Source organism: Amphiura filiformis, chromosome 17 (assembly GCF_039555335.1).
Source record: "Amphiura filiformis chromosome 17, Afil_fr2py, whole genome shotgun sequence".
Classification (NCBI taxonomy): domain Eukaryota; kingdom Metazoa; phylum Echinodermata; class Ophiuroidea; order Amphilepidida; family Amphiuridae; genus Amphiura; species Amphiura filiformis.
This window is the reverse complement of record NC_092644.1, coordinates 49984158-50009256: the sequence shown is the minus strand read 5'-3', so window position 1 is coordinate 50009256 and position 25099 is coordinate 49984158. Positions and strand designations below refer to the sequence as shown.

The 25099-nt window shown below is 37.7% G+C and overlaps 1 protein-coding gene across 1 annotated transcript in view; it reads right to left on the bottom strand.

Annotated features, from left to right (window-relative positions):
* LOC140137921 (endoplasmic reticulum mannosyl-oligosaccharide 1,2-alpha-mannosidase-like) overlaps positions 1-21033 on the bottom strand; it is a 33507-nt gene extending 12474 nt beyond the window's left edge. Inside the window, 8 exon segments of the mRNA XM_072159724.1 lie at positions 186-562; positions 3686-3834; positions 4391-4576; positions 5137-5266; positions 11656-11961; positions 13137-13321; positions 13324-13351; positions 20790-21033. Of these exon segments, the coding sequence (XP_072015825.1) occupies positions 186-562; positions 3686-3834; positions 4391-4576; positions 5137-5266; positions 11656-11961; positions 13137-13321; positions 13324-13351; positions 20790-20900 (1472 nt within the window). The 5' untranslated portion in view covers positions 20901-21033.
* Between the last annotated feature and the right edge of the window lie 4066 nt (positions 21034-25099).

The following is a 25099-nucleotide window of genomic DNA, read 5'->3' as shown; positions in this document are numbered from 1 at the left end:
ATCACTATGTGAAGTGGAAAATTTGGAAAAATCACTCTACGCCACTATGTGTTGTGATTGACAAATATATGATAGGCTACAATACCCTTTTTGCTTGGAGATATTTTGAGCACATTTTGCTTCAGATTTGCTCTAATTCTGTACCTTAATTAAATATTATACAAAATTATGTGTCGTATACTCACTGTTTTTCTGTCTTCCCAGTTTGAAGCCATTGTTTTAACAAATATTCATAATAACTATCCCCCCTAGCTCCCATAGTAATAGTAGAATGTTTTCTAAACTGCCCAGAATTGGCATTGATAAATATTGGCACTAGTCCATTCTCCTTGGGCAGTGTATGTAAATGCCTCATTACAGCATCTGCTGCATTTTTGTATTTTGGATCGTTTGTTGTAAACGATAAGTCTCTGAATTCCACTTGGATTGTGCTGACTTCCGATACGGAGCTATCCGGTCCCCAGCGCGGTGGATGAGCTTTACCAGTTTTCAAGTTTACATCAGAATAAGGTACTTTGGAGCCAGTGTTAAAACAAGGTAATAGGCTGTCTCCCAAGATTTTCTATAAAATAAAAGAGAAACAGAAATGCTCAGTAAAATTCTAAATATGTGACATGTCATGTCAAAAGGAGAAACTTTTGGGCAGGATCGTAAATGGAGAAATAGCCAAAAATCTGTCCGGGTGATTTTTTTCCAAAATATGGGTTTGTTGCTAATTTGTGATGTTATTAATGTTTAAAATATTGTTTGATAGTTTCATACTGGAATATAACTTACATTTTTTGAGACAATTTTCAAGGTAATTCCTACTCTCAACATTGTCAATAATATTTCTAAAAGGCCGATATCTCAATTTCCAATTTTATAATACCATAACTTACAAATTCAATATCTTCGCTTAGGAATGTCCGATTTCATTGGGGAAAACGGCGTTGTGGAGCAAAATATCTGTATGTAAAAACCTCAAAATTGATAACCTGTCCAAAAGTGTCTCCTTTTGGTACGGCACATCACATATTTCGAAAAATTCAAACAGAGAGAAACAGAGATAGACATATAGACAGAGAGCTTTGAAATTAGCCACGCAACAAAGGAAAAACTCAAGCATCAGACAGACTCACAGACAGACAAAAGAGAAATAGACAGTGAGAGCAAAAGAATAAGACATGAAGACAGTACAGCTTTTTTAGGGATATAAAATCTCCTAATAAATGGCATGTAAGAGTCTTATAACACATGTGGTGGTATTAAACAGAGAGAGATAGTACTTACAGCTTTATCTAAGAATATAGGATCTCCTGATAGATGGTATGTACTAAGGAGTCCTCCTAAGACACGGATGGTGGTCTCATATAGATTAACATCAGACAGAGACTCACCGACACACAGACAGAGACAGTACTTACAGATTTATCTAAGAATATAGGATCTCCTGATAGATGGTATGTACTAAGGAGTCCTCCTAAGACACGGATGGTGGTCTCAAATAGATTAACATCGAACAGACACTCACAGACACACAGAGAGAGATAGTACTTACAGCTTTATCTAAGAATATAGGATCTCCTGATATATGGTATGTACTAAGGAGTCCTCCTAAGACACGGATGGTGGTCTCAAATAGATTAACATCAGACAGCGACTCACAGACAGACAGACAGAGACAGTACTTACAGCTTTATCTAAGAATATAGGATCTCCTGATAGATGGTATGTACTAAAGAGTCCTCCTAAGACACGGATGGTGGTCTCAAATAGATTAACATCAGACAGAGACTCACAGACACACAGAGAGAGATAGTACTTACAGCTTTATCTAAGAATATAGGATCTCCTGATAGATGGTATGTACTAAGGAGTCCTCCTAAGACACGGATGGTGGTCTCAAATAGATTAACATCAGACAGAGACTCACAGACACAGAGACAGTACTTACAGATTTATCTAAGAATATAGGATCTCCTGATAGATGGTATGTACTAAGGAGTCCTCCTAAGACACGGATGGTGGTCTCAAATAGATTAACATCGAACAGACACTCACAGACACACAGAGAGAGATAGTACTTACAGCTTTATCTAAGAATATAGGATCTCCTGATAGATGGTATGTACTAAGGAGTCCTCCTAAGACACGGATGGTGGTCTCAAATAGATTATCATCAGACAGAGACTCACAGACAGACAGACAGACAGAGACAGTACTTACAGCTTTATCTAAGAATATAGGATCTCCTGATAGATGGTATGTACTAAGGAGTCCTCCTAAGACACGGATGGTGGTCTCAAATAGATTAACATCAGACAGAGACTCACAGACACACAGACAGAGACAGTACTTACAGATTTATCTAAGAATATAGGATCTCCTGATAGATGGTATGTACTAAGGAGTCCTCCTAAGACACGGATGGTGGTCTCAAATATATTAACATCGAACAGACACTCACAGACACACAGAGAGAGAGATAGTACTTACAGCTTTTTCTAAGAATATAGGATCTCCTGATAGATGGTATGTACTAAGGAGTCCTCCTAAGACACGGATGGTGGTCTCAAATAGATTAACATCAGACAGACACTCACAGACACACAGAGAGAGACAGTACTTACAGCTTTATCTAAGAATATAGGATCTCCTGATAGATGGTATGTACTAAAGGAGTCCTCCTAAGACACGGCTGGTGGTCTCAAATAGATTAACATCAGACAGACACTCACAGACACACAGAGAGAGACAGTACTTACAGCTTTATCTAAGAATATAGGATCTCCTGATAGATGGTATGTACTAAGGAGTCCTCCTAAGACACGGATGGTGGTCTCAAATAGATTAACATCAGACAGAGACTCACAGACAGACAGACAGACAGAGACAGTACTTACAGCTTTATCTAAGAATATAGGATCTCCTGATAGATGGTATGTACTAAGGAGTCCTCCTAAGACACGGATGGTGGTCTCAAATAGATTAACATCAGACAGAGACTCACAGACAGACAGACAGACAGAGACAGTACTTACAGCTTTATCTAAGAATATAGGATCTCCTGATAGATGGTATGTACTAAGGAGTCCTCCTAAGACACGGATGGTGGTCTCAAATAGATTAACATCAGACAGAGACTCACAGACAGACAGACAGACAGAGACAGTACTTACAGCTTTATCTAAGAATATAGGATCTCCTGATAGATGGTATGTACTAAGGAGTCCTCCTAAGACACGGATGGTGGTCTCAAATAGATTAACATCAGACAGACACTCACAGACACACAGAGAGAGATAGTACTTACAGCTTTATCTAAGAATATAGAATCTCCTGATAGATGGTATGTACTAAGGAGTCCTCCCAAGACACGGATGGTGGTCTCAAATAGATTAACATCAGACAGACACTCACAGACAGACAGAGACAGTACTTACAGCTTTATCTAAGAATATAGGATCTCCTGATAGATGGTATGTACTAAGGAGTCCTCCTAAGACACGGATGGTGGTCTCAAATAGATTAACATCAGACAGACACTCACAGACAGACAGAGACAGTACTTACAGCTTTATCTAAGAATATAGAATCTCCTGATAGATGGTATGTACTAAGGAGTCCTCCCAAGACACGGATGGTGGTCTCAAATAGATTAACATCAGACAGACACTCACAGACAGACAGAGACAGTACTTACAGCTTTATCTAAGAATATAGGATCTCCTGATAGATGGTATGTACTAAGGAGTCCTCCTAAGACACGGATGGTGGTCTCAAATAGATTAACATCTTTGCTTGGTTTCACATCCATTTCATTAGCCACCCAATCTCTGGCTTCTTGAAATTCTGAAATAAAGACACAGGGATTACTTCACTAGATTTGAAAGGACTGAACCGCATTAAAAATCCCCATACCAATCACTAGTCTTAACATACCAAAAAAAATACCAAGTCTGGTAACCAAATTGGGTTAATACTTTCAACACTATCCCATGACTCCCAAAACATGCTGCAAAATAATATTAAGTCACAGAGTCAATTAATAGCATACCTCGGTCTATACCATTTTTTGTCTCGAAAGAGGCAGTGACATCAACTCGTTGAGGCAGTTGTTGCATTGCAACTATGTGGCGTCTTTAAGCGTGTGTGTGGGTACATGCGTTGAGTGAACGCTAGTGATTTGAAGCTGCGGTCCATGATATGTGCACTCACATTACTACCTCATCAAGGTATAAACCTATGATATACACTGCAATCAGTGAATCATCGATGTCAGCCCAAAGTTATGTCAACCATTCACTGTGAGCTAAAGCCCTGGGGGCCTAATGTAAACCATTCACAATAGGTTCTACTGATAGGTTTGAGTTTATCCTGACTCCATGCATGTACACAGTAAGCTTACCTTTATCTAATCCCATGATATAGATTGTATCTAGTGAATCTATCAATGTCAGCCCTAATGTAAACCATTCACTGTATGATTTACTGATAGGTTTGAGTTCATCATGACCCCATGCATGCAGACGGTAAGCTTTCCATGCATGTTGGAAGGCATCTACAACTGCTCTCTGCTTCTCATTCTGTGGACCTGTGTCAAAACAAGATAAAAAATATCACAAGTATATTAATGCTCATAATGTGCTTGCCTTTATTGTTTATGCCAAATACAGCCAACTGAACATTACATGTAGCAATGTTGCTTATACCTCTTACAGGCCAAGTGAATAATTCTAAAATGCTAGAAGTATTATTTATGAAGTGGTATGGAACTGCCAATTTATTCTTTGAGGAGCCAGTCTTCCAACATGCAGCATAACACATGCTAAATCATTTTGACATGTTCTAAGAAAAATCATTTTGACATGTTCTAAGCACTGTGTCTAGTAATTTGTTAATCTCCAATGACAGCACTGGTATTGCTGGGTTTGGTGCTCTAATGTTATCGTGTACTACATGTGTGTGTTTGTTGCATAATGTATTATGTGACATGATCAAGGGGAATGAGTAACATGCCTGAAAAGAATATAAAACAAAAGAATTTTAATATTTTCTTTGCCAATATCTCAAAATCAATATTAGCACCATGCGACTCAGTTCCCTTGATTGTGTCACATATTTGTTTCCATATCCCATTGACTGTTCTCTTACCATAAGCTGGTTGTTCTTGATTAGGGGCTGGGTTTGGTGCTTCAATGTCATCATGCACTACATTTGGTGCTATCACATTTTCTTCTTCATGTACTACGACTCCGGCCTGGTCGTCATTATTTTGGTTATCCTGTCAAAGGTCACATGTCACAATGGGTTAGTAAGAATCAGTAATAATTTGCATATTTTGCTTGTAGTAATTTTTTGATATTTATTAATAGTTTACTTTTTAAGAAGCTAAGCTTAACGATAATTTTGTGACTGTATAATACATGATATCAGAAATACTCACTTCCAGCTCAGGTCATACATGTAGATCAAGGGAATGCAAAGTTAGTCAGCAGTTTTAAATGTATCGCAAAATGATTAATTTAATTTGAAAAATATCACATATTTCCGATATCACTAAATAGCAGCAACAGAAAGACTTAAGAAACCATAAATTGTCTTTTGTTTGTAAATTCTGTGTAGTTTACCTGTAGAAAAGATCCTCTATGGCTTCAGACAAAACTTATTTTATATTATTTTCTAAAAATAATTTTGATTTTTAGTGCAGAGAGTAAATGTGAGCTCAAAACCACCATATCCCCATGGAAACCATTTGTGCAGCATCAATCATACTCGTGAGTGCAGTGTGTCGTTTAATGAATTCAAAGCACAATCAGTGATCTCAGCAAACCAAAAAGAATATGATCAATAAGTAGAAAGATGAATTGATGATGAATTAAAAGAAGCTTAGTAGTAATATTATTATTATTATGGCAATGCATCTGACCCAAATTAGGTTAGACTTTACCTTTTTAAAACTTCCATTTTCATGACATTAGTATTAGGTATGCAAGTAGCATGATTTTATGCTATTAGATATTTCTACAAAGAATTGAATATTTTCACATTGCTTATAGTTTACTAATGAAATATTTGACAATTGTGAGCTTTATTAGATCCCCACACCAAGAGACTAACTTTCACATATCATATTTGCAATTTACTTCATGAAATACTAATAATTTAAATTATAGTGAAAAACATAAATTGCTTGCTTGTGATTAAGAGTAGGTGCAAATTATAATGGTTTATAATATAAAGCACAAAAATGAATAATAAAAGCGCCCCCATTTGACAGCCAGCAGAGAATGACCATGAAGAAGCTGAGATGCAGGAGACATAACCCATTCACACAAGCATGACATGGTTCCCAGAGGAGAGAAAGGCTACTATTATTATACAATGCACCATGCAGGACCTATAGAGACAAAAAGAAACAAAACAAAGAAGAAAAAAGAAAGTTGGAATCACCTAAACACTGGTAAACTAAACAATGCTTACAAATTCAGATTTAAAGCAAAATAAAGCACACTTGTACCAGAATTTACCTCCCATTAAATCATTTTTTTCTTCACATAACTAATTTAAATTGCAAGTCCAGAAATGTGGCGTAAATCCATGATTCCCCATAAATTTGGCCTGACATGCAATGTATAAATTAAAAACAGCATATTTGCAGTTGTGAATATTTATCTGCTCCATTTTCGTGTGTTTTGAAGTTTTTTCTTACTGTTTTTTTAACTTTTCAAATTTTCGCATGGATGCATTTTCTGGTCTCTTTCAAATATTTTGAAAGAAAAAAAAGCAGAGAGAAGAAAAAGCTAACTGGTTATAGATGAGGTGACAGCAAGGTTTGTGCAGAGAGCATAATCTTGGTCAAAAATCCAGTTACTCCCACATGGTATAAAGCAATTGCTACCGGGGTAACTGGATAGCTGTCCAAGATTCAGCTTTCTGCACGGTTTATACATAAAGGCAAGGGACTGGTCTATCGATACGCTTGATGGAACAGCATATGTGATGCGATCAAATAAAATAAGTCACTTCTCTAGAAAAATCAAAATTCAATTTCCAATTGCATTGTACAGTATGTATGTACCATTTCCAAAGCTTTGTTTTAATAAAAACTCAATCACAATTGATACACTTCTCCAGATATGGTTATTTCAGTGTTGCTTACGAACACTAAAATACGAAAGAAGTTGAATACAATTATTGGCTATATCTCCAAACCAATATTAGTGACAAATAACTTATTTAATTTGATTATATCAAATACGATCCCTCATTTTTCAATAGCCAATATTGCCCTTTATCGATTTGGCACAAATTTTAAAAGCATGTAGTCCTCAACAAAACAGGCTGCATACAATGATACCACCTACCACCTGTTTGGTATTACATGAATGTCATCTCATCTATACTACACATTAATTCACCATAACCACCAGTATAAAATATATTGTCATTTCTACCGGGGGGCACTTGTATTCGAGGTGGATAGCATGTAACTTTCAAAACGGACCCTAAGCAAGTATTTTACCAGGGTTCCATGATATCCGAAACATATTATTTTGGTTGTATTTGCTACACTAAAACAGTGTAAAACAATAATTATTTTTCCATTTTTTGTTGTTTCATGTTTGAGGTCCTTTCAAACATACCGTTTTCACTGATTTTTGATGTTTCTGCACCCTACATGATGTACATTGCTTGCCCATGAAAAACTACTATTTTTATACATTTTTTTTGCAGGAGCATGATATCCACCTTGAAATACAAGAGGCCTTCAGGGCATTTCTACAAACTGACCAATACCAGATATCTATAGACTGTCCCTGTAAGTCTTATGTGGTGCCTTGTGTGATTTGCTAAGCACAAACAGCAACCATGGCAAAATGGCATCGCACTGCAACCAATTCGATAACATCACCTCTATAGTTATTATAAAGATCTCATAAAAAGTAACTCAGCTATAAAATACATGTGTCTATAGTGTCAGAACTATTAATTGTATAATATTTTAACATAGAATGATGGATGTTTTATGCTAATTTAATGCTCCATTCACCCAATTTCATTTAACATCAACAACAAAGTAGTGTTTTAAAGAACTAGAGCGGTTACCGCACCATAGCTGAACCATGGGGCTTTGGCAGTATATTGTGGTACATGTATATATATCACCCCTTTATGACCTCTTAATGACCTTAAATGAATATTTTATTAAATACTAAATATTTTATAAAAATTATTTTAAACATGTTTAGAATGTCTTAAGGATCATTGCATTTAAATTTCAGCTCAATTGGAGCATTTTGAAAACTTGACCTTTGACCTCTTTATGACCCCTTAATGACCTTAAATGAATATTAAATTATTTTAAACATGTTTAGAATGTCATAAGGATCATTGCATTTAAATTTCAGCTCAATTGAACCATTTTGAAAACTTGACCTTTGACCCCTTTATTGACCCCTTAATGACCTTAAATGAATTTTAAAATATTTTAAATATGTTTAGAATGTCTTAAAGATCATTGCATTTAAATATCAGCTCAATTGGAGCATTTTTGGAAACTTGACCTTTGACCCCTTTATGACCCCTTAATGACCTTAAATGAATATAAAAATATTTTAAACATGTTTAGAATGTCATAAGGATCATTGCATATAAATTTCAGCTTAATTGGAGCATTTTTGGTTAAAATGACCTTTTTTGACCCCTTTGACCCTTGCATGACCTCTGACGTCAGGAAATATTTTTATCATATTCTTTACTTCTTTCTCTTTCATTTGACACCACTTGGGGGTTCATACCTTCGTGGCATTTAAAGATATGTCCATTTTAGACCAAATGGTTGGTAAGTAAGGGACATACACTAATATAGGCTGATACCATTTCATGGTTCAGCAAAAACCCCGAATTTAAAAGTTGCATTTACAATGATCAATGGTTATAAAAGTCAAGCATTGTAGCATATAAAACCTGAAATTATATCTGCCCTGAATTCAGAACAATACAATTTAATGCAAAATGGAAATGACAAATTGTCATATTCAAACTTCAACTGACACCACAATCCTTAATTTGTCAATTGTATCAAACAAGTTGTCATAATGACCGTCTTGCAATTTTTTTTTCTTCTGATGTTTTCAAATAACAAGTACAATTAATAGTTTTCAAGTTATAAGCATATTTATAATGGCAAGGTTACTTTTTGTGAGGCCTTTAGTTATTTGGGATTTGTCAGCATTTGGTGGTAATGACATATATAATTATAAATGTATATGGAACATCATAAAAGATTAAAACCAAAATGATTACTCATTACTGCATGCAATAAAATACAGGCATCAGCAGGGAGGACTGGACAAATCCATTAAGTATATCTGATGTAATTTAATTACAATTTAGCATAGCATTCACCATTTTCAATGATAGAGTTATTTAGGGAACAAACCAAAAGATTGATGACGTCCTACTAGCGAAATTAGTTTTGTAAGGGGCGGAGGAAGAGAGGGACGGGAGGGTGGGAGGAAGGGGTTAAATGTCCATTAAAATTGAAATTAAACTAGTTTTGTTAGAGATGGAGGGAGAGAGGGGGAGGGAGGGAGGGTGGGTAGAAGGGTTAAAAATTAATGTCCATTAAAACTGAAATTAAACTAATTTTGTTATGGATGGAGGGAGAGGGGGAGGAAGGGGTTAAATGTCAATTACATTTTTTCTATGCTCTTTCAAACGTCAATGTTATTTTGAACTACTTCTGGTTTCATTACAGACAGGGAGGGAGGAAGTCAGCTTGGAAATTAAACTAGTTATAAGACTTCATCAATCTCTTCACTTGTTCACAATAAAAGTAACCTGCTTTGAGACCAGGGTTGTAGCTAGCCGAGTGTCAGGTGACAATTTACAGAACCTAGATATGTTTAGCAAGATGTTGCCAATACTGGGCATTGATAAGATGCATTCCGTAAAATACACATATTCTTAAAATTTGATTGGTGGGTGCCAGGAATGAATTAACCTTTACAGGTGGGCTCCAGAGGTGAGTGGTGGGCTTAACCACCCACTGGGCTTAACCACCCAGTGTTAGTAGCTACAACCCTGTTTGAAGCTGCTTCACTGAAACTCCAGCAAAAAATTGACAGTAGCCTTACATTTGAGAAGTCATCATCTAAGAATGCAACTAATTTGAAGCTGTGCAAACTGGTTCAAATTTGATTAGATTTACAAGTAAAATAAGAATTTGGCTTATGTTTTTGCCACAAATAAGCTGTATTTGTTAATTTGTTATTGTTACTGCAAATAACTTGGTAACTGAGCAAACAGGGCATTGTGGGGTCTCCACTAATTGTACAAATCACTCAGCTTTTACATGTTGTACCTTTCCAAATCAGGTGTCTAAATTTCTTGCATTCTGGCCATTAATTATACCAAGTTCTGCATGCCCTTGAAATATTCCCATAAAGGAGTAGGCTTAGTTTTGTTTAAAAATTAAAAATAATCAATCTTTAGGTCGGTTCCTTAGAGTGCAAGGCCCCAATAAGCCCCTAATCCACCACAAATTATGATGTCTAAATTAAGGTATTCAACCAAATGGGCTATTCCAGTTGAAATCTACACCCCCTATGGAAGACATGACCTTAATCTCCCACACAGGGGGTACATGGAGTCATCGAGTCACCTACTCAGGTAACCCCATTTGAGATTCACACCCCTGTGCGGCAGATTAAGGTCATATCTTCCGGAGGGTACACAGATTTCAACTGGAATAGCCCAATTTTCACAGCAAGCACAGCACACTTTTGTCATCAATTATCACAATCTACAAAATGTTCACAACCCAAGCAGTAGTTGAACATCACATGCACACACAAATGACATATACTATCAACATCAAATTCACAAGCAGCTATTTTCACTGCACATTCACTTCAATCTGTGATGCAGATGATATTAGTGCCGTCGTCGGCACCGTTTTTTAATGTCGACATGTCGATAAAATTAGTATACCGACGTCGACAGTGTAATGTCGACATAAAAAAATTCTAAAAAAAAAATTTTTTTTTTTTTTTAATTTTCAAAAATATTTTGGCCAGAAAAGCAAGTTATAGGCCCAAAATGACTTGTTATTCAGGTTGAAACCAGAGAAACTACTGCTAAAAAAAAAAAATGCCAATTTTTTTTTACAAAGTTGGATACATTTGTATATTTTAATTACTTTTGCTTCTATTGAACAGCTAGCAATGCATACTAATTCAATGTGTCCCTGACTGTTCAATAGAAAGAAAGGTAATCAAAATAAACAAATTTATCCAACTTTGTAAAAAAAAATTGGCATTTTTTATATTTTTAGTAGCAGTATTTCTCTGGTTTCAACCTTGAATAACAAGTAATTTTGGGCCTATAACTTACTTTTTCTGGCCAAAAATATTTTTTGAAAATTAAAAAAAAAAAAAAAATTTTTTTTTAATTTTTTTTTTGATGTCGACATGTCGGGATTCGTGCCGGCGTCGACATTATGTCGACATAAGGCATGTCGACGACGGCACTAGATGATATGTTTCATTTATTTCATTTTTTAGTGCCATCACATCTTGCTGCTGCTTAAATTGGGAGTCAAAGTGCAAAACAACAAAGCATTTACACACACCACATGCAAATCACATGCTGTTTACATGATCTCACCTCAAGAGCTCCTGCAGCTGCCCCGACTTCTTGGCCCCAATCCTCTGCCTCCTCCTCATCATCAGCAGGGAGCAGTGGTTCAGCCTTAAGCTTCTCCTCTTGGTCCACACCTTGTACACGCTCATGTTCACGCATCTCTTCTTCTTCTTGTTCACGGGCTATCCTCAGACGGGGATGGACTTGCAAGAGTTTATCATTGGGACCTACTTTTTTATCTGCTGCTGCTGCGGGTTCTACTGCATCTCCTGCGACACCTTCCTGAGGGTATTGCTTGATGGATGGCGGACCTCTTTTATTCGGCCTTTTCTGTTGGTAGGAGGGCAAGGAAAGGAAAGTGGTATGTCAGTAAACCTGCTAACCACCCAGTCCTTATACCAAATTCACCAGCTAGTGAATATCATTATTTATAAGTACTTTTTGACTATATCATTATATAGTAGTGAAGAAATACCCATAAACTTCGCAAAACTTGGGTACACTAGAAAGTTATCCTAACTGTACCCATGGTTTTTGCTATCAGAAGTTAACAAACAAAAAAGGAGAGAAGATGAACAAAGAAGTCACTTGGCACCCCGGGATTCAAACCTCCGACCCATCACATGCCACGCACAAGATCAAAGGCCTGTACCCACGGCGGTTTCGCTGGCCCGGCCTGCGATTCCCTGAGTATGACTTAGGCTGATTGCGTCATCGCATCATATGATATCCATGAATCACATCGCATCACATGATCAGATATCCATGAATAAACAGTGCTTCAGAGGTTCGAATCCCAGGGGTGCCAGGTGACTTCTTTGTTTGTCTTCTCTCCTTGTTCTTTAACTTCCGATAGCAAAAAAACCATAGGTACGGTTAGGGGTAAAGTAACATGTTTTTCCTAGATTTAGGCCTCCTTAACTGATTAGATTAGCAGAAAAAATGACAGGTTAGCTTATGTATTAGCAATGGAAATGCTACATTTGTTAATTGTTAAAGAAAATGCCATTGGAACTGAGAAAAAATGCAATTAAGGCTAATCATAAAATAAATGTTTGAGGCAGTTATGCTTTTTTGTACATTTGGTAGCTTGTGAAAAAGTAATAACATCTCCTTTTTTAGCCATGTATAATGATACAGCATTCACTAGTGAAAAAACAGTTTTGTAAAAACCTCTGTAACCAACAAAAAGTTATTGAAGCAAAATTACCCAAACTGGAAAAATATGACCTGAAGGCTCCCATCTCACCTTAAATAATAGAACTTAGAAGCAATTTTATATTGCCTTCAGTTTTAATCCCTCAACCATTAAAAATTACAAAGGATATATGTCCTTACAGAAATGTTAATAAATTGATAAAAAATGCAATCCATGGATAGCACTACTTTTGGCTTGCGTCACTAGTACCGTATACAATTCAAGGCACAGTGGAAGCATAGTGCTTGGTCCAGCACTCCCCACAGTTACAGTCCATGGACTATGGCTACCTATAGAATACATGTACCTTAATATTTTCCAAATGCTCCTTGGCTTTGTTTTTAAATTCAGCAGCAGCCTGGTCTTCTATCCGATGTATGCGGTTGAGTGCAGCTCTATCAGCATCAGATGGGGGATGGTCTCCATGCAAAAGATTGGGTAAGACGTAGACACCAAGAACTGTGCACAGCGCCAACATCAACAGCACGATCGTTGCTGGAGGCGTGACAGCCTCTTCCACATCTGCAATGTGCAATTTTCAGAAACTTTTATTTTTATTGGGTCTGCTTTTGGCTTGCAAAAATAACATCATTTATGGGTCAAGACCAATTGAATACCTGAGTGGAAGAAGGGTCGCGTTCGACTATATAATACTATAGTTTTGAGCTGGAAAACTTGGTACGTGTTCGAGTCCATTCCATTTATTTTATTTTATTTTTCTCACTTTTTTTTTCTTTTTTCTTGCTCGTTTCTTTCTTTCTGACTGCAGCGCTTGATTGTTTTTGCCCGTTTTTTTCATTATATAATTCAGGAATTTTTAGGCTATACAGTACTACAACCTTGGCGGAAATTTGTTGCCACACCTGCACGTTCTGGTGTTAAAAGCACACAATCGGAGCCAAATATGTGATAGTTCCGTATTATTTTGTATAATAGTTGCAAATGTACATGCAGGTTACACTCGCCCCTTCCCCACCCCCCATTTTTCAATGTTGGGAGACTGTAATGTAGAAATGATGACGATTTTGTCCAAATCAACATTGCAATAGGGGAGCGGGGAAGGATGTTGGCCAATTAACGCTCAGGTGTGGCAACCTTTTCCGCCAAGGTTGTCTGAGCCGAATGCAAAATATTTCATCTAAATTTTGTTTTTGTCTCATAACTCAAAAACGGAATGTCGTATGAGCTTCATATTGCACACGATTTGGGAGTAGATAATATTCTTTTGATTCATAATAAAAATTTTGACAAAGAACTTGGTATATTTAGGGAGTGGTCACTGAAATCACCCTATATGCTAAATTACACACATTTCGTAATTAGGCCTCTAAACTGCATGATTTTCTGTTAAATATCGGTAACGGAAAATCGTATCAAGTTGCTGCTACACACAGGTTTTTAGTGGATCATGTCCGTTTTATCCATGTTACAATTAAGCGTAGATAACTTTTTTCACATCATTTTCACACGTATCGGCCTATGTACAGTATATTATTAATTATTAAAGGAGTTAAATTATTATTCGTGATCCTAGCATCCTCTATTTATGTAATTTGTCATTAGAAAACCACGAAAAAACCTATTCCCAAAATTTCAGTTGATTCCGATTTTATGCGTTAAATGAGTTATGCATGATTATGTGTATTACACTGCTCCATAGACAATGCGTTGTAATTTCGTTCTGGTGCACCAGAACGAAATTCAAATTTCACGATATCTTTGCTAAACGAATTAATCTGCAAGAAATATTTTGTACATAAACATTATGTAGCCAGAGGTTTCCAGTGATATAAAAATCTCAACTTTTTTTGAGAAAAGTGGGGGATGAGTCTGTGGATCACGAAATGCCCTTTTTAAAGATGCCAAAATAATGCAAAATGTGTCAAAAAACTTCTCAATCGCCATTACATGCTGTCTACTGAAGATAGTACACCGAAATTTTTTGAATGATGATGAAATAGCGTAAAGTTTAACTATTAGGCCCACAATAATAATAAGGATTAAAAGAGGAAAAATATTAATTTTTAACAAAACTAACAAAGGGATTCGAACCCGTAGCATGTACATTACAAATCGACGCCTTTACCGCCGAGCCACGTGAAGTGAATGAATTTTGTAGCCATATCTAATATATTAATGTTAGTTTAAAATTATGCAATGCATATGGTAGAAAATTGACCTGAAACGTTCCAAATACACATAATTTCATCGATTTACAACGATTATATATGTTGGCAATGTATTTAGGGTTATAAAAATAAACTTGGAATTTTGATTCACGCACTTTCTAAATAATCTAAATCTATATAAATAAAAGGAAGTCGCTAAATCTTGTTCAGAAGCAGGCTCCGAGATGATTTGACTTTCAGCTCTGATTTATTCGTACATTGATCGGGTACATATTGCCATTAAACCATCTGACGTTCATTTTTGCAAAACTATTCAATCACTATGGAAATAACAAAAAAAATGGTCAGTTGCTAGGCCGTTGAGGTCAATAACATTATGGGCCAGGTCATGACAGCAAACGCGTCAAGTGGCGAGTCACGCACCTGCGCTGCATCGGCACCATGGTTTCATCGCGCTTTACACGCATGGTATGGACGCACTTAATGTTGGCTTACCGCGCGTATGCCTACGTATGTACGTGACCGACTTCTTCTGTGAGACAGTGGCGGATCCAGAAATTTGGGAAAAGGGGGTGGGGGGCACACTCGAAGTTTTTGCCACCACCTTCTTGAATGGCCACGAAGCCCCATTGTGTCGCGTGCTGTGCGGGGGGTTGTGTCCCCTCAGAATTGGAAACGTGGTCAAAGTAAAGGCCTTATTAAGCCATTTCGGGGGGATCATTGGGTGTAAGCTGATGAAAAAGGGGGTCATTGGGTGACAGATTTGCAAAAAAGTCCACTTTTCTGAGGGAATGTTAAAATGTAGCCAACAGGGACCGAATTAGTCGTTAACTGTTCAGTATTAGCTCGAAAAGGTTAAATGTTAGGGGTGGGTGAAAGTCCACAAATACGGAAATGTTTTGCATAACTTTTAAACATGTTTCTTACATGTTTTATACTATTATAACCTGGAATTGAAACGTTTTCTAGCAACCTCTTCTAACCTTAATGTTTTATGTTTGTTGGGATAAAGTTAAAATCAATCATTCTGTCACGAGCTGTTTCAAAAGTAATCTGAGGGATTGAGTGAGTAGGCCTAACAACATTATCAAGCTAACATGATCATTACTATACTGGATGAATAATCTATACCAAGACACCATGATTATCATCACCGTTTTACCATGTTTACTAACCACTCCCGTTTACTAACCGCTCCCGTTTACTAACCGCTCCCGTTTACTCAACTAGCGGGTCTCCCGCTAGTTTCTTTTAATTTGTTTGTGTCGACCGTCGACCGTTAAACCATCAACCTCATCTCCATGTGCAAATCAACATTGCAATAGGGGAGCGGGGAAGGATGTTGGCCAATTAACACTCAGGTGTAGCAACCTTTTTCGCCAAGGTTGTAGTCTAATAGGCCAATATTTTTACAAATTAGATTAACAAAATATTGGTTGTTGGTTTTGTTGCATAATCAGGGTATAAATGGGCCTACTAGGCCTATTATAGCCTATAGAAGCATTGATTTATTTCATGACATTATCATCCAGGATAATTTTAATAAAAAAATCCCTTAAAAAGGGATGAGCAGCGACAAAGTTCATCATTTGGCTATAATGGGGAACAAATTTAGAGTAACCTAAACAAGAATTTGTCTTTAAAAAAGTCAAGTTCACAGATCAGGTGTATAGTACATATACTTTGAGCTACTTCGGTCTAACATTCAATACCGGTATTCATATCTAACCTACTCTGCACTTATTCGACAATAAATAAGTGATATGAGGCTTAATAATGATACCTGCGTCTTGACTCTGGAAAACAATATTTTTTTAAAAACCTCATTTTGCATTTAGTTTTTTAAGCCACCTCGGGAGCCACCTACAGGATCTCGTTTTGCATTTAGGTCTTTATTGCGTTGCAAAGTAGCAAAACTTTCTTTATATATGGCCCAATTCATGCCTGGAAAAGGCTATCCCCTCTTACAACCCATCGACAGGTCTGATTTCTATAATGAGGTGTCACTGGGTTTGCAAGAGATAATAATACCAAATCTAACCACCATGAAATTTACCACCTCACGGCCAAGCTCACATTGGGTGCCCATTCCTTTTTAAAGGAATTTTTATTAAGTCACCTACGGTACTAAGAAACAAATTTGGCTATAACTACGAAGAAAATTGTATCTTATCACAAGTAAACAAAATAATTACACAGCTTGCTCTTGCTAACTTTTGTCAGGGTCATATGTATGAACACCAATATTATACAGGTTTATAGGCCTACACATGGGTTATTACAAGAGTCAATAAACATTAGCTAACATTCAATTAACTATAGAGTATAGATAATGGACTTAGTTTTGTGCAATGTAGTAATTTTCTGAAGTAAATCGCTTGCTGAACAGTTTTCTATGTACAGAATATGTTTACTTTGTAATCAGGCCCCTGCTAGTTTTGATTAACCAATCAGTTATGTGTATTGTCAGCATGTGATGGCTATAAGCCAATTGTAAACATGTTTCTAAAAAGGCTAAAAATTCCCACCCTGGGCAGACTCTTTTCCGGGTTAGGGCTAATTAGTAAGTTGTCATGTGTGGCAAGATTAGATAAAGGCATACAAACTAGGGTATGAGATATTAGGAATTATTTCCTAGACTCTTATAAGCACAGGGCTGGTGGGCTACATACCTATTCATGACACAGGATATGTAAGGGATAAACTGTGCATATGAGATGTGGGGGAAAGTGGCATCATTTCACTGCCGTGAAAAAAGTTACCTTATCAGAGTCTGAGTTGAGCAAAGACGTAGATTGCGACGCCATCATCAGTCAACATGCTGCTAAATTTAGAGTAATCTTTGTTGCACGAAACCACTGATGTGTGAAGCTTTGTGTGATATCATCATTTGTAGTAATACCCTCAGCTTGCACCAAACACGCACCCCACACCCCAATCCGCATCCACATCCACACCCCACCAACAAAGGCGTGGACTGTTGACCGGGCTGTTGACACATCCCGACAAATATTGACTTACACATACTAATAGGCCTATTCTTTTCACAACAGTAAGAAAAATAAGGGTTTATAGGTCCAGATGCAAAATATATTTATATGTGATTATGTTGTAGAAAAATTCCAACTTGCGAAGAATATTAATGACTGATGAGGAGTAAATGTCCAATCCAATTTTATTGGGCCCCATGAGCCAAGGTTGCCTATGTTTTATTCGTCTTGAAAATCAAGGCTCCCGCTGGACGCGAATTCTTGCGTCCAGACGCATTTTTGTATTGCTGGACGCAATGTTCAACAAATTTCATCAACCTGTGGACGCACGCAAGTTGATTCAGCCCAAAATTGAGTGATTATAAGCTTACCAACTTCATCAGATGTCATAAAAATCGCGAAAATTATGTTGACTGATCACTCCTAATTCTCCTAATAATATTAGGGTGGCCACAATGCTAGCTATTGTGTGTACCCCTGCCTACATACACAAATGTAATGTAACAGATTCTGCAGCAGTTGGAAAACTTTTGGGCATTTTGAATTCCATATAATTTGTCTCCTAGTAACTTCTGTGTAAACCCGACTACCTAATTAGGTAGAAAATATTCTGCTCGTAAAGAAGGTGAATCTAGTATTTTTGTACGGTCACGCATAAAAAAGTTACGCACAAAATAATTTTTTGTCATCAAATAAAACTATTTTCCCAAAGATGTACAATTATGCTATATTGAGTTTTACAATCTAGACCCTCAGAGCAAAATCCTGTGCAAAAATCAGACAATTTGGTTGTGTAGTTTAGGAAATACAGGCATTTGAAGGTCATAATTGGCACATAATAGCGCTCCCTCAACGGTGAAAATCACATATATTTACGGTACCTTAAAAGTCCTGGCAGAAGAGTTATTTTTGTGATTTCAGCCATTTTAAAAATGTTGTAAAGAAGCAAATATAGCAATTATGACCCTGGATATTTAATATTTGCATAAATGAACATTAGGCCGTATAAAACTAATGTTTTGGTTCTCGTCCCCTCCCTCCTCAATTTCTGTGATTTGTCAGATTTTTTTTTTTTTTTAGATTTTTCAATTATTTTAGACTTTGGAATGATCTATGAATTTTTCATACATATAAATAAGTTTATTAGAGAACAAGGATCACTTCCAAGTCTTTTTGTGGTACTCTAGGGGTTTATCCTCAGAATCTCACATTTGAAAAAAAAAAAAGTGCCTCATAGTTTCTTCAAGCACTGTTGGAAAAGACCGAAAACTACTGAAAATGGCGATTTTACATTGGGAAAAAAAAAAAATTCCCTCCCTCATCAATTCATGAAAATCCTCTGGACGAGAACCAAAATATTAATTTTATACGGCCTTAAATAAACAAAAACAATACATCTCATGCCTTCTTTGGCTTTATATTCCCACAATTATCGCTCTGTGAATATGCCAATTTATGACAAAATCAGGATTTTCCTTAAAATGGGGTAAAAATGGCCAATTTTGTGAATCTTTAAAAGGCTGTATCTTCGCAACGGATTGTCCGATTGAGTTGATTCAAAAGGTTTTTAAAATCATTTTGCAGAAGGAACAATCGTTTTCCAATTTCCAATTCCAGGGGTGGGTTTGAAATTTTCATGTGACCACCCTACTAATATTAGTAATAAAGCTTAATTAATATTCATAACCAATGGACCAATCAGCAAACAAGTTATTGACCTTTCATATTTAACCACTCCCATTTTGCAAGTTGCAACACTTCCGGGTCACCAGTCAATGAATGAAAATTCTTACCACTACGGCAGCGAGACGTGATAAGCTTGTGAAAATACAACTTGCTAAACTATCGTATATTGTCAGCAAGTTTGCATTCACATAATTTATTATTGACAATAATATTTACATAAATCTTTAAAATCTCATCAGGAATCTGAAAGGAAATAGTCAAATATTTGCATAAACTGCGATGTAATGCGATGCAATACCGGCAATCAAGGGCTTTGTAAAATTGTATTCCCTGTTGCCCAACACATAAAACATACATACATTGTAGGCCTATGTATGAAAAACATCATATTCTATCAAATATGACGGGAAACCCCAGCTTGCTCTCTTTGGAGCTCTTCGGTTACATGGACATCGCCATGTTACACCCGCGCTCTCGTGATAGTAAAACGACTGCGCGTTTATAGATAAGTCTACCCCCGCGCTGTATTGAATTGTACGCGATATGAACAGCGGTGGAATATTATATTCAGATACTAGTCCTGCCAGCAAGACTTCAGTCTTTATCATTTAAACATAATGACATCTACCATGTCTACTAGGTATGAGAGGGAAACGTCAGTTAACACATTTGCTAGTAGTAAGCCAAAATGGCCTAAACCGGCAATACAAATTTACATTGTAAATTTAAAAGAACCGCTTGCTCAAGAAAACCTACATAAATATGTTGTCTATACTTCACTTGACCCAAATATATGATTTTTTTTGGTGATGAGAGACTCGCACATGGAATTTCAGAGGGATTTTGATAGCAGTTCCATTAAAAAAAGCTGCTATCATCATGAGACTAAGATCTAAAAACACCCCCGAAATGCTTTTTTTTTGGAATTTTGCTAGCTGAATCTTTTTGATGAAAGTCAATCTTCGACAAGATGTAACTTTGTTATGGAAAGTGCTATAACATTAACAAAAATGTTTTCAGTTTTGGCTTTCTTTACTCAAGGGCTTTAATTTGATATGATATGTAAAATGATGCAGTTTGATGGCAAATTTGAATTCACCTAGCATACATGTACCTACAAAATTACTATGAAAAATTAGTAAATTTTAAGCTTACCCTCCAACATGACTGTTTCCTTTTCCCTTTGCTATTATTGTACGTGCCACTATCTTCGGCTACCGTAAATGATATAAAATCACGACTTTTATTTGGTGACCCATGCATCATTATATGGTGTCTTTGTGTCAGGATCGGGATAAAATAACAACATCAAAATGGGCATACACGACACAGAATTCCGGATCCCATGGTAGTCGCCATATTTATTTTTCTACGCTGACGTGTTTCCCAGCATGCTCAGTCACCGATTGTGTTTACATGTAAAAGCTGAAATTATACTATATCGCTAAGCGATAGCGATTGGTTACTACGCCAATGAGGTAGGCCACTTTTTATTGCGTTGGGAAAAGCGTGATAGCTCATTGGTCAAATACCAATCGCTTGTCGCTGAGCGATTAAGTATAAACTAAGCTTATGCAGCTGTTGATTGATTGATTCAGGATGGATTTCCAGTTTACCTTCGGGCCTTATGTGATGAATCCCCGAGGTGGTGAATGGACGGGGGAGGGTGGGGTGGGGGGGGGTGATGAAAAAAAAACGCAAGGTTTTTAAATCATTGGACTGGTTCCCCAAAATCATGCGGGGAGGTGGTAAATGGACCGGGGTGGGGGCAAAGATTTGTTGGCACCGCAATTGTGTTGGCACCTCAAAGTGGGGGAACCAAAAAGGCCGGCAAAAGGGTTAAATTAAATTAACCAAGCACACATCTTTGTTCATAAAGATCGATTTTTATTGTTCCTGAAATTTTTTTAAAAAACTTTTTGGTAAAAAATATCAATTACGGTATTTCGTCAATTTTGAGGAAATTAGACCTGAGAGACCTTCTCCTTAGCAATTTTTGGCAAGCCGAGGGGGGGGGCTATTTTTGGCACACATTCATGGGCACCTTTTAAATAAAACGCTCTAAAAAGGTTTAAAATAGGAAAACAGAAAACGCTTAAATATGCCAATTTTCCTTGCTGCGCTCACAACATAGGCCTATGCTTATAGGCCCTATGTAGAACATTTTAAGGTTTGCAAATTGGGATCCCTACAAATTTGGCATGTAGGCCTAGGCCTAAGGGGGGCAAAGAATTTTTGGCAGGCCGAGAGGCAAGAGGGGAGGTAGGGGAGGGGGCAAGCGATTTTTGGTGATCCGTTTGGAAATGTTGCCCCCGGGCTCATAATTAGACCTAGGCCTATTAGCTATATTTATTGCACAGCCCCTTAAAGATTTATAGGCCTATCATGCGCGTATAGGGGTGCTTTGGGGCGGCCCCCGTGGTAAAGGTAGGGGCGGCAAAAAATAAGAGCAGGGGAAGATGAAGGGAAAAAAGTGCAGGACAGAATGGGCAGCAAGAAAAATTATTAATGAAAAGGACGGAACTTATTGAAAACTAACGGTAGGCCCTAAACCATAGGCCTACGGTATACCATTGGTCGCCTACAGGGCCGCCACATGCAGCTCGAGGCAGGGCCGGATTTAGGCCTACTATAGGGCCAGATGGGCCCGCCCGGGCCCAGTGCCCCCAAATTATTGGGGCCCCCAAAATTGCCTTGTGCAGTGTGCATCTTCCATTTTACCGCACTGGCCGGTTTATAGCAAATTTCAGCTTGAATTTGAACTAAAATAGTCTAAAATTTTTTTTTTTAGGCGCGAGCTAAAACTTGGCCACTTGAGTGTATGATGTCTTCTCACGGTGAGTTTGGGGCCTCCAAATTTTGGCCTGGCCCAGGGCCCCCCAAAAGGTCAATTCGGCCCTGGCTCCAGGCGGTGGGGGGTAATTGTGGAGAGGGGGTGTAATTATTCTGTTGAATGTTTTTTTTTGCTTCATGGAATGTAACTCTGACTCCGAGCCAAAGTTGCCCCAAATGCGGGGTAACTTTGATTAGAGCAAATTAATTTTTTTCTTGCTGCCCATTCTGTCCATTAATAGCCGCCCCTTCATCTTCCCCTGCCCCTTCTTTTTTGCCGCCCCCTGCTTATACCCTAGGGTGCTCGTGCGCGTGCCCCCAAAGCCCCCCTCAAAATACTCGCATGATAGGCATATTTAAATCTTTAAAGGGGCATTTCGTGATCCACAGCCTCATCCCCCCACTTTTCTCAAAAAAAGTTGAGATTTTTATATCACTGGAAACCTCTGGCTACATAATGTATATGTACAAAATAGTTAGGGGAAAAAGTTCACTTTGGTGACCACTCTCTGGCTAGTAAGGTTTGACGATTGATTCGTCTTCTATGGACCATTTAGAAAAAAATTAGCCACCATGTCCCTCACGAAAATCCCGGCATTTTTCGCTAGAGGCCAAAATCCAAAATGGCCGCCGCCACCATTTTGAAAATATAAGTTTTGAACCAGAGCACCTATAATCATGCACAAAGACACTTTTTTGGATAAGTCGAGTACAAGGATTCCGATTCTGACATTAGTTTGACATTACGGCATCATTTTCACCCAGAAATCCAAGATGGTGGCCGGCACCATCTTGAAAAATTTAGTTTTGAACAAGAGGACCTAAAATCGTGTACAAAGACACTTTTTTGGATAAGTCGACCACAAGGATTTCAAATTTGACATTACTTTGACATTACGAACTCATATTTACCCAGAAATCCAAGATGGTGGCCGCCGGCGCCATCTTGAAAAAAATAAGTTTTGAACCAGATTACCTAAAATCGTGTACAAAGACACTTTTTCCGGTAAGTCGACCCCAAGAAATCCGAATCTGACATTAATTTGACGTAATAACTTAATTTTTGCCCAGAAATCCAAGATGGCCCCCATTTGGTAGAGCGTAAATGTGATTTTTGAATGAGAGCAGAAGCACAAGTGTGTCATTTCCGCCTTATCTTGGGTTCATGTCTCTTATGATCTTGGGTTTACATCCCTTATCTAGGGATAAGGCGCCTTATTTGTGGTTTAGACGGCCTTATCCTGGGTTTACGTTCCTTACCTATGGCTAAGATGCCTTAACCTTAGCATATCGCAGTCTAAACCCAGATAAGGCATCTAAACCCCAGATAATGCGCCGTAACCCCAGATAAGGGACGTATAAGACCGCCGATAAAGCAGTCTAAACCCCAAATAAGGCGCTTTAACCCTAAATGAGGAACATAAACCTAAGATAATGCATCTAAACCCCACATAAGGCGCCTTAACTCTAGATAAGGGTCGTTAACCCCAGATAAGGGTCGTAAACCTCAGATAAGACATCTAAACCCAAGATAAGGCGCCTTAACCCCAGATAAGAGACGTAAACTCAGATATGGCAGTCTAAACCCCGATAAGGCGCCGTAACCCCAGATAAGGGACGTACACCTCAGATAAACCAGTCCCAACCCCAAATAAGGCGCCTTAACCCTAAATAAGGAACATAAACCTAAGATAAGAGAAGTAAACCCTTGACGGCGCCTTATCTGGGGTTTAGACTGCCACATCTGGGGTTAAGGCGCCTTATCTTAGGTTTAGGCTAGATGCCTTATCTGAGGTTTACGACCCTTATCTGGTGTTAACAACCCTTATCTAGAGTTAAGGCACCTTATGTGGGGTTTGGATGCCTTTTCTGTGGTTTATGTTCCTTATTAAGTGTTAAGGCACCTTATTTGGGGTTTAGACTGCTTTATCTGGGGTCTACGTCGCTTATCTGGGGTTACGGCGCATTATCTGGGGTTTATATGCATTATCTGGGTTTAGACTGCGATATGCTAAGGTTAAGGCATCTTAGCCACAGGTAAGGAACGTAAACCCAGGATAAGGCCGTCTAAACCACAGATAAGGCGCCTTATCCCTAGATAAGGGATGTAAACCCAAGATAAGGCAGTTTAAATCCCATATAAGAGACATGAACCCCAGGTAAGGCGGAAATGACACACTTGTGCTTCTGCAATCATTCAAAAATCACATTTACGCTCTACCAAATGGGGGCCATCTTGGATTTCTGGGCAAAAATTATGTTGTAACGTCAAATTAATGTCAGATTCGGATTTCTTGGGGTCGACTTACTGGAAAAAGTGTTTTTGTACACGATTTTAGGTAATCTGGTTCAAAACTTATTTTTTTCAAGATGGCGCCGGCGGCCACCATCTTGGATTTCTGGGTAAATATGAGTTCGTAATGTCAAAGTAATGTCAAATTTGAAATCCTTGTGGTCGACTTGTCCAAAAAGTGTCTTTGTACACGATTTTAGGTCCTCTTGTTCAAAACTAATTTTTCAAGATGGTGCCGGCCACCATCTTGGATTTCTGGGTGAAAATTATGCCGTAATGTCAAACTAATGTCAGAATCGGAATCCTTGTACTCGACATATCCGAAAAAGTGTCTTTGTGC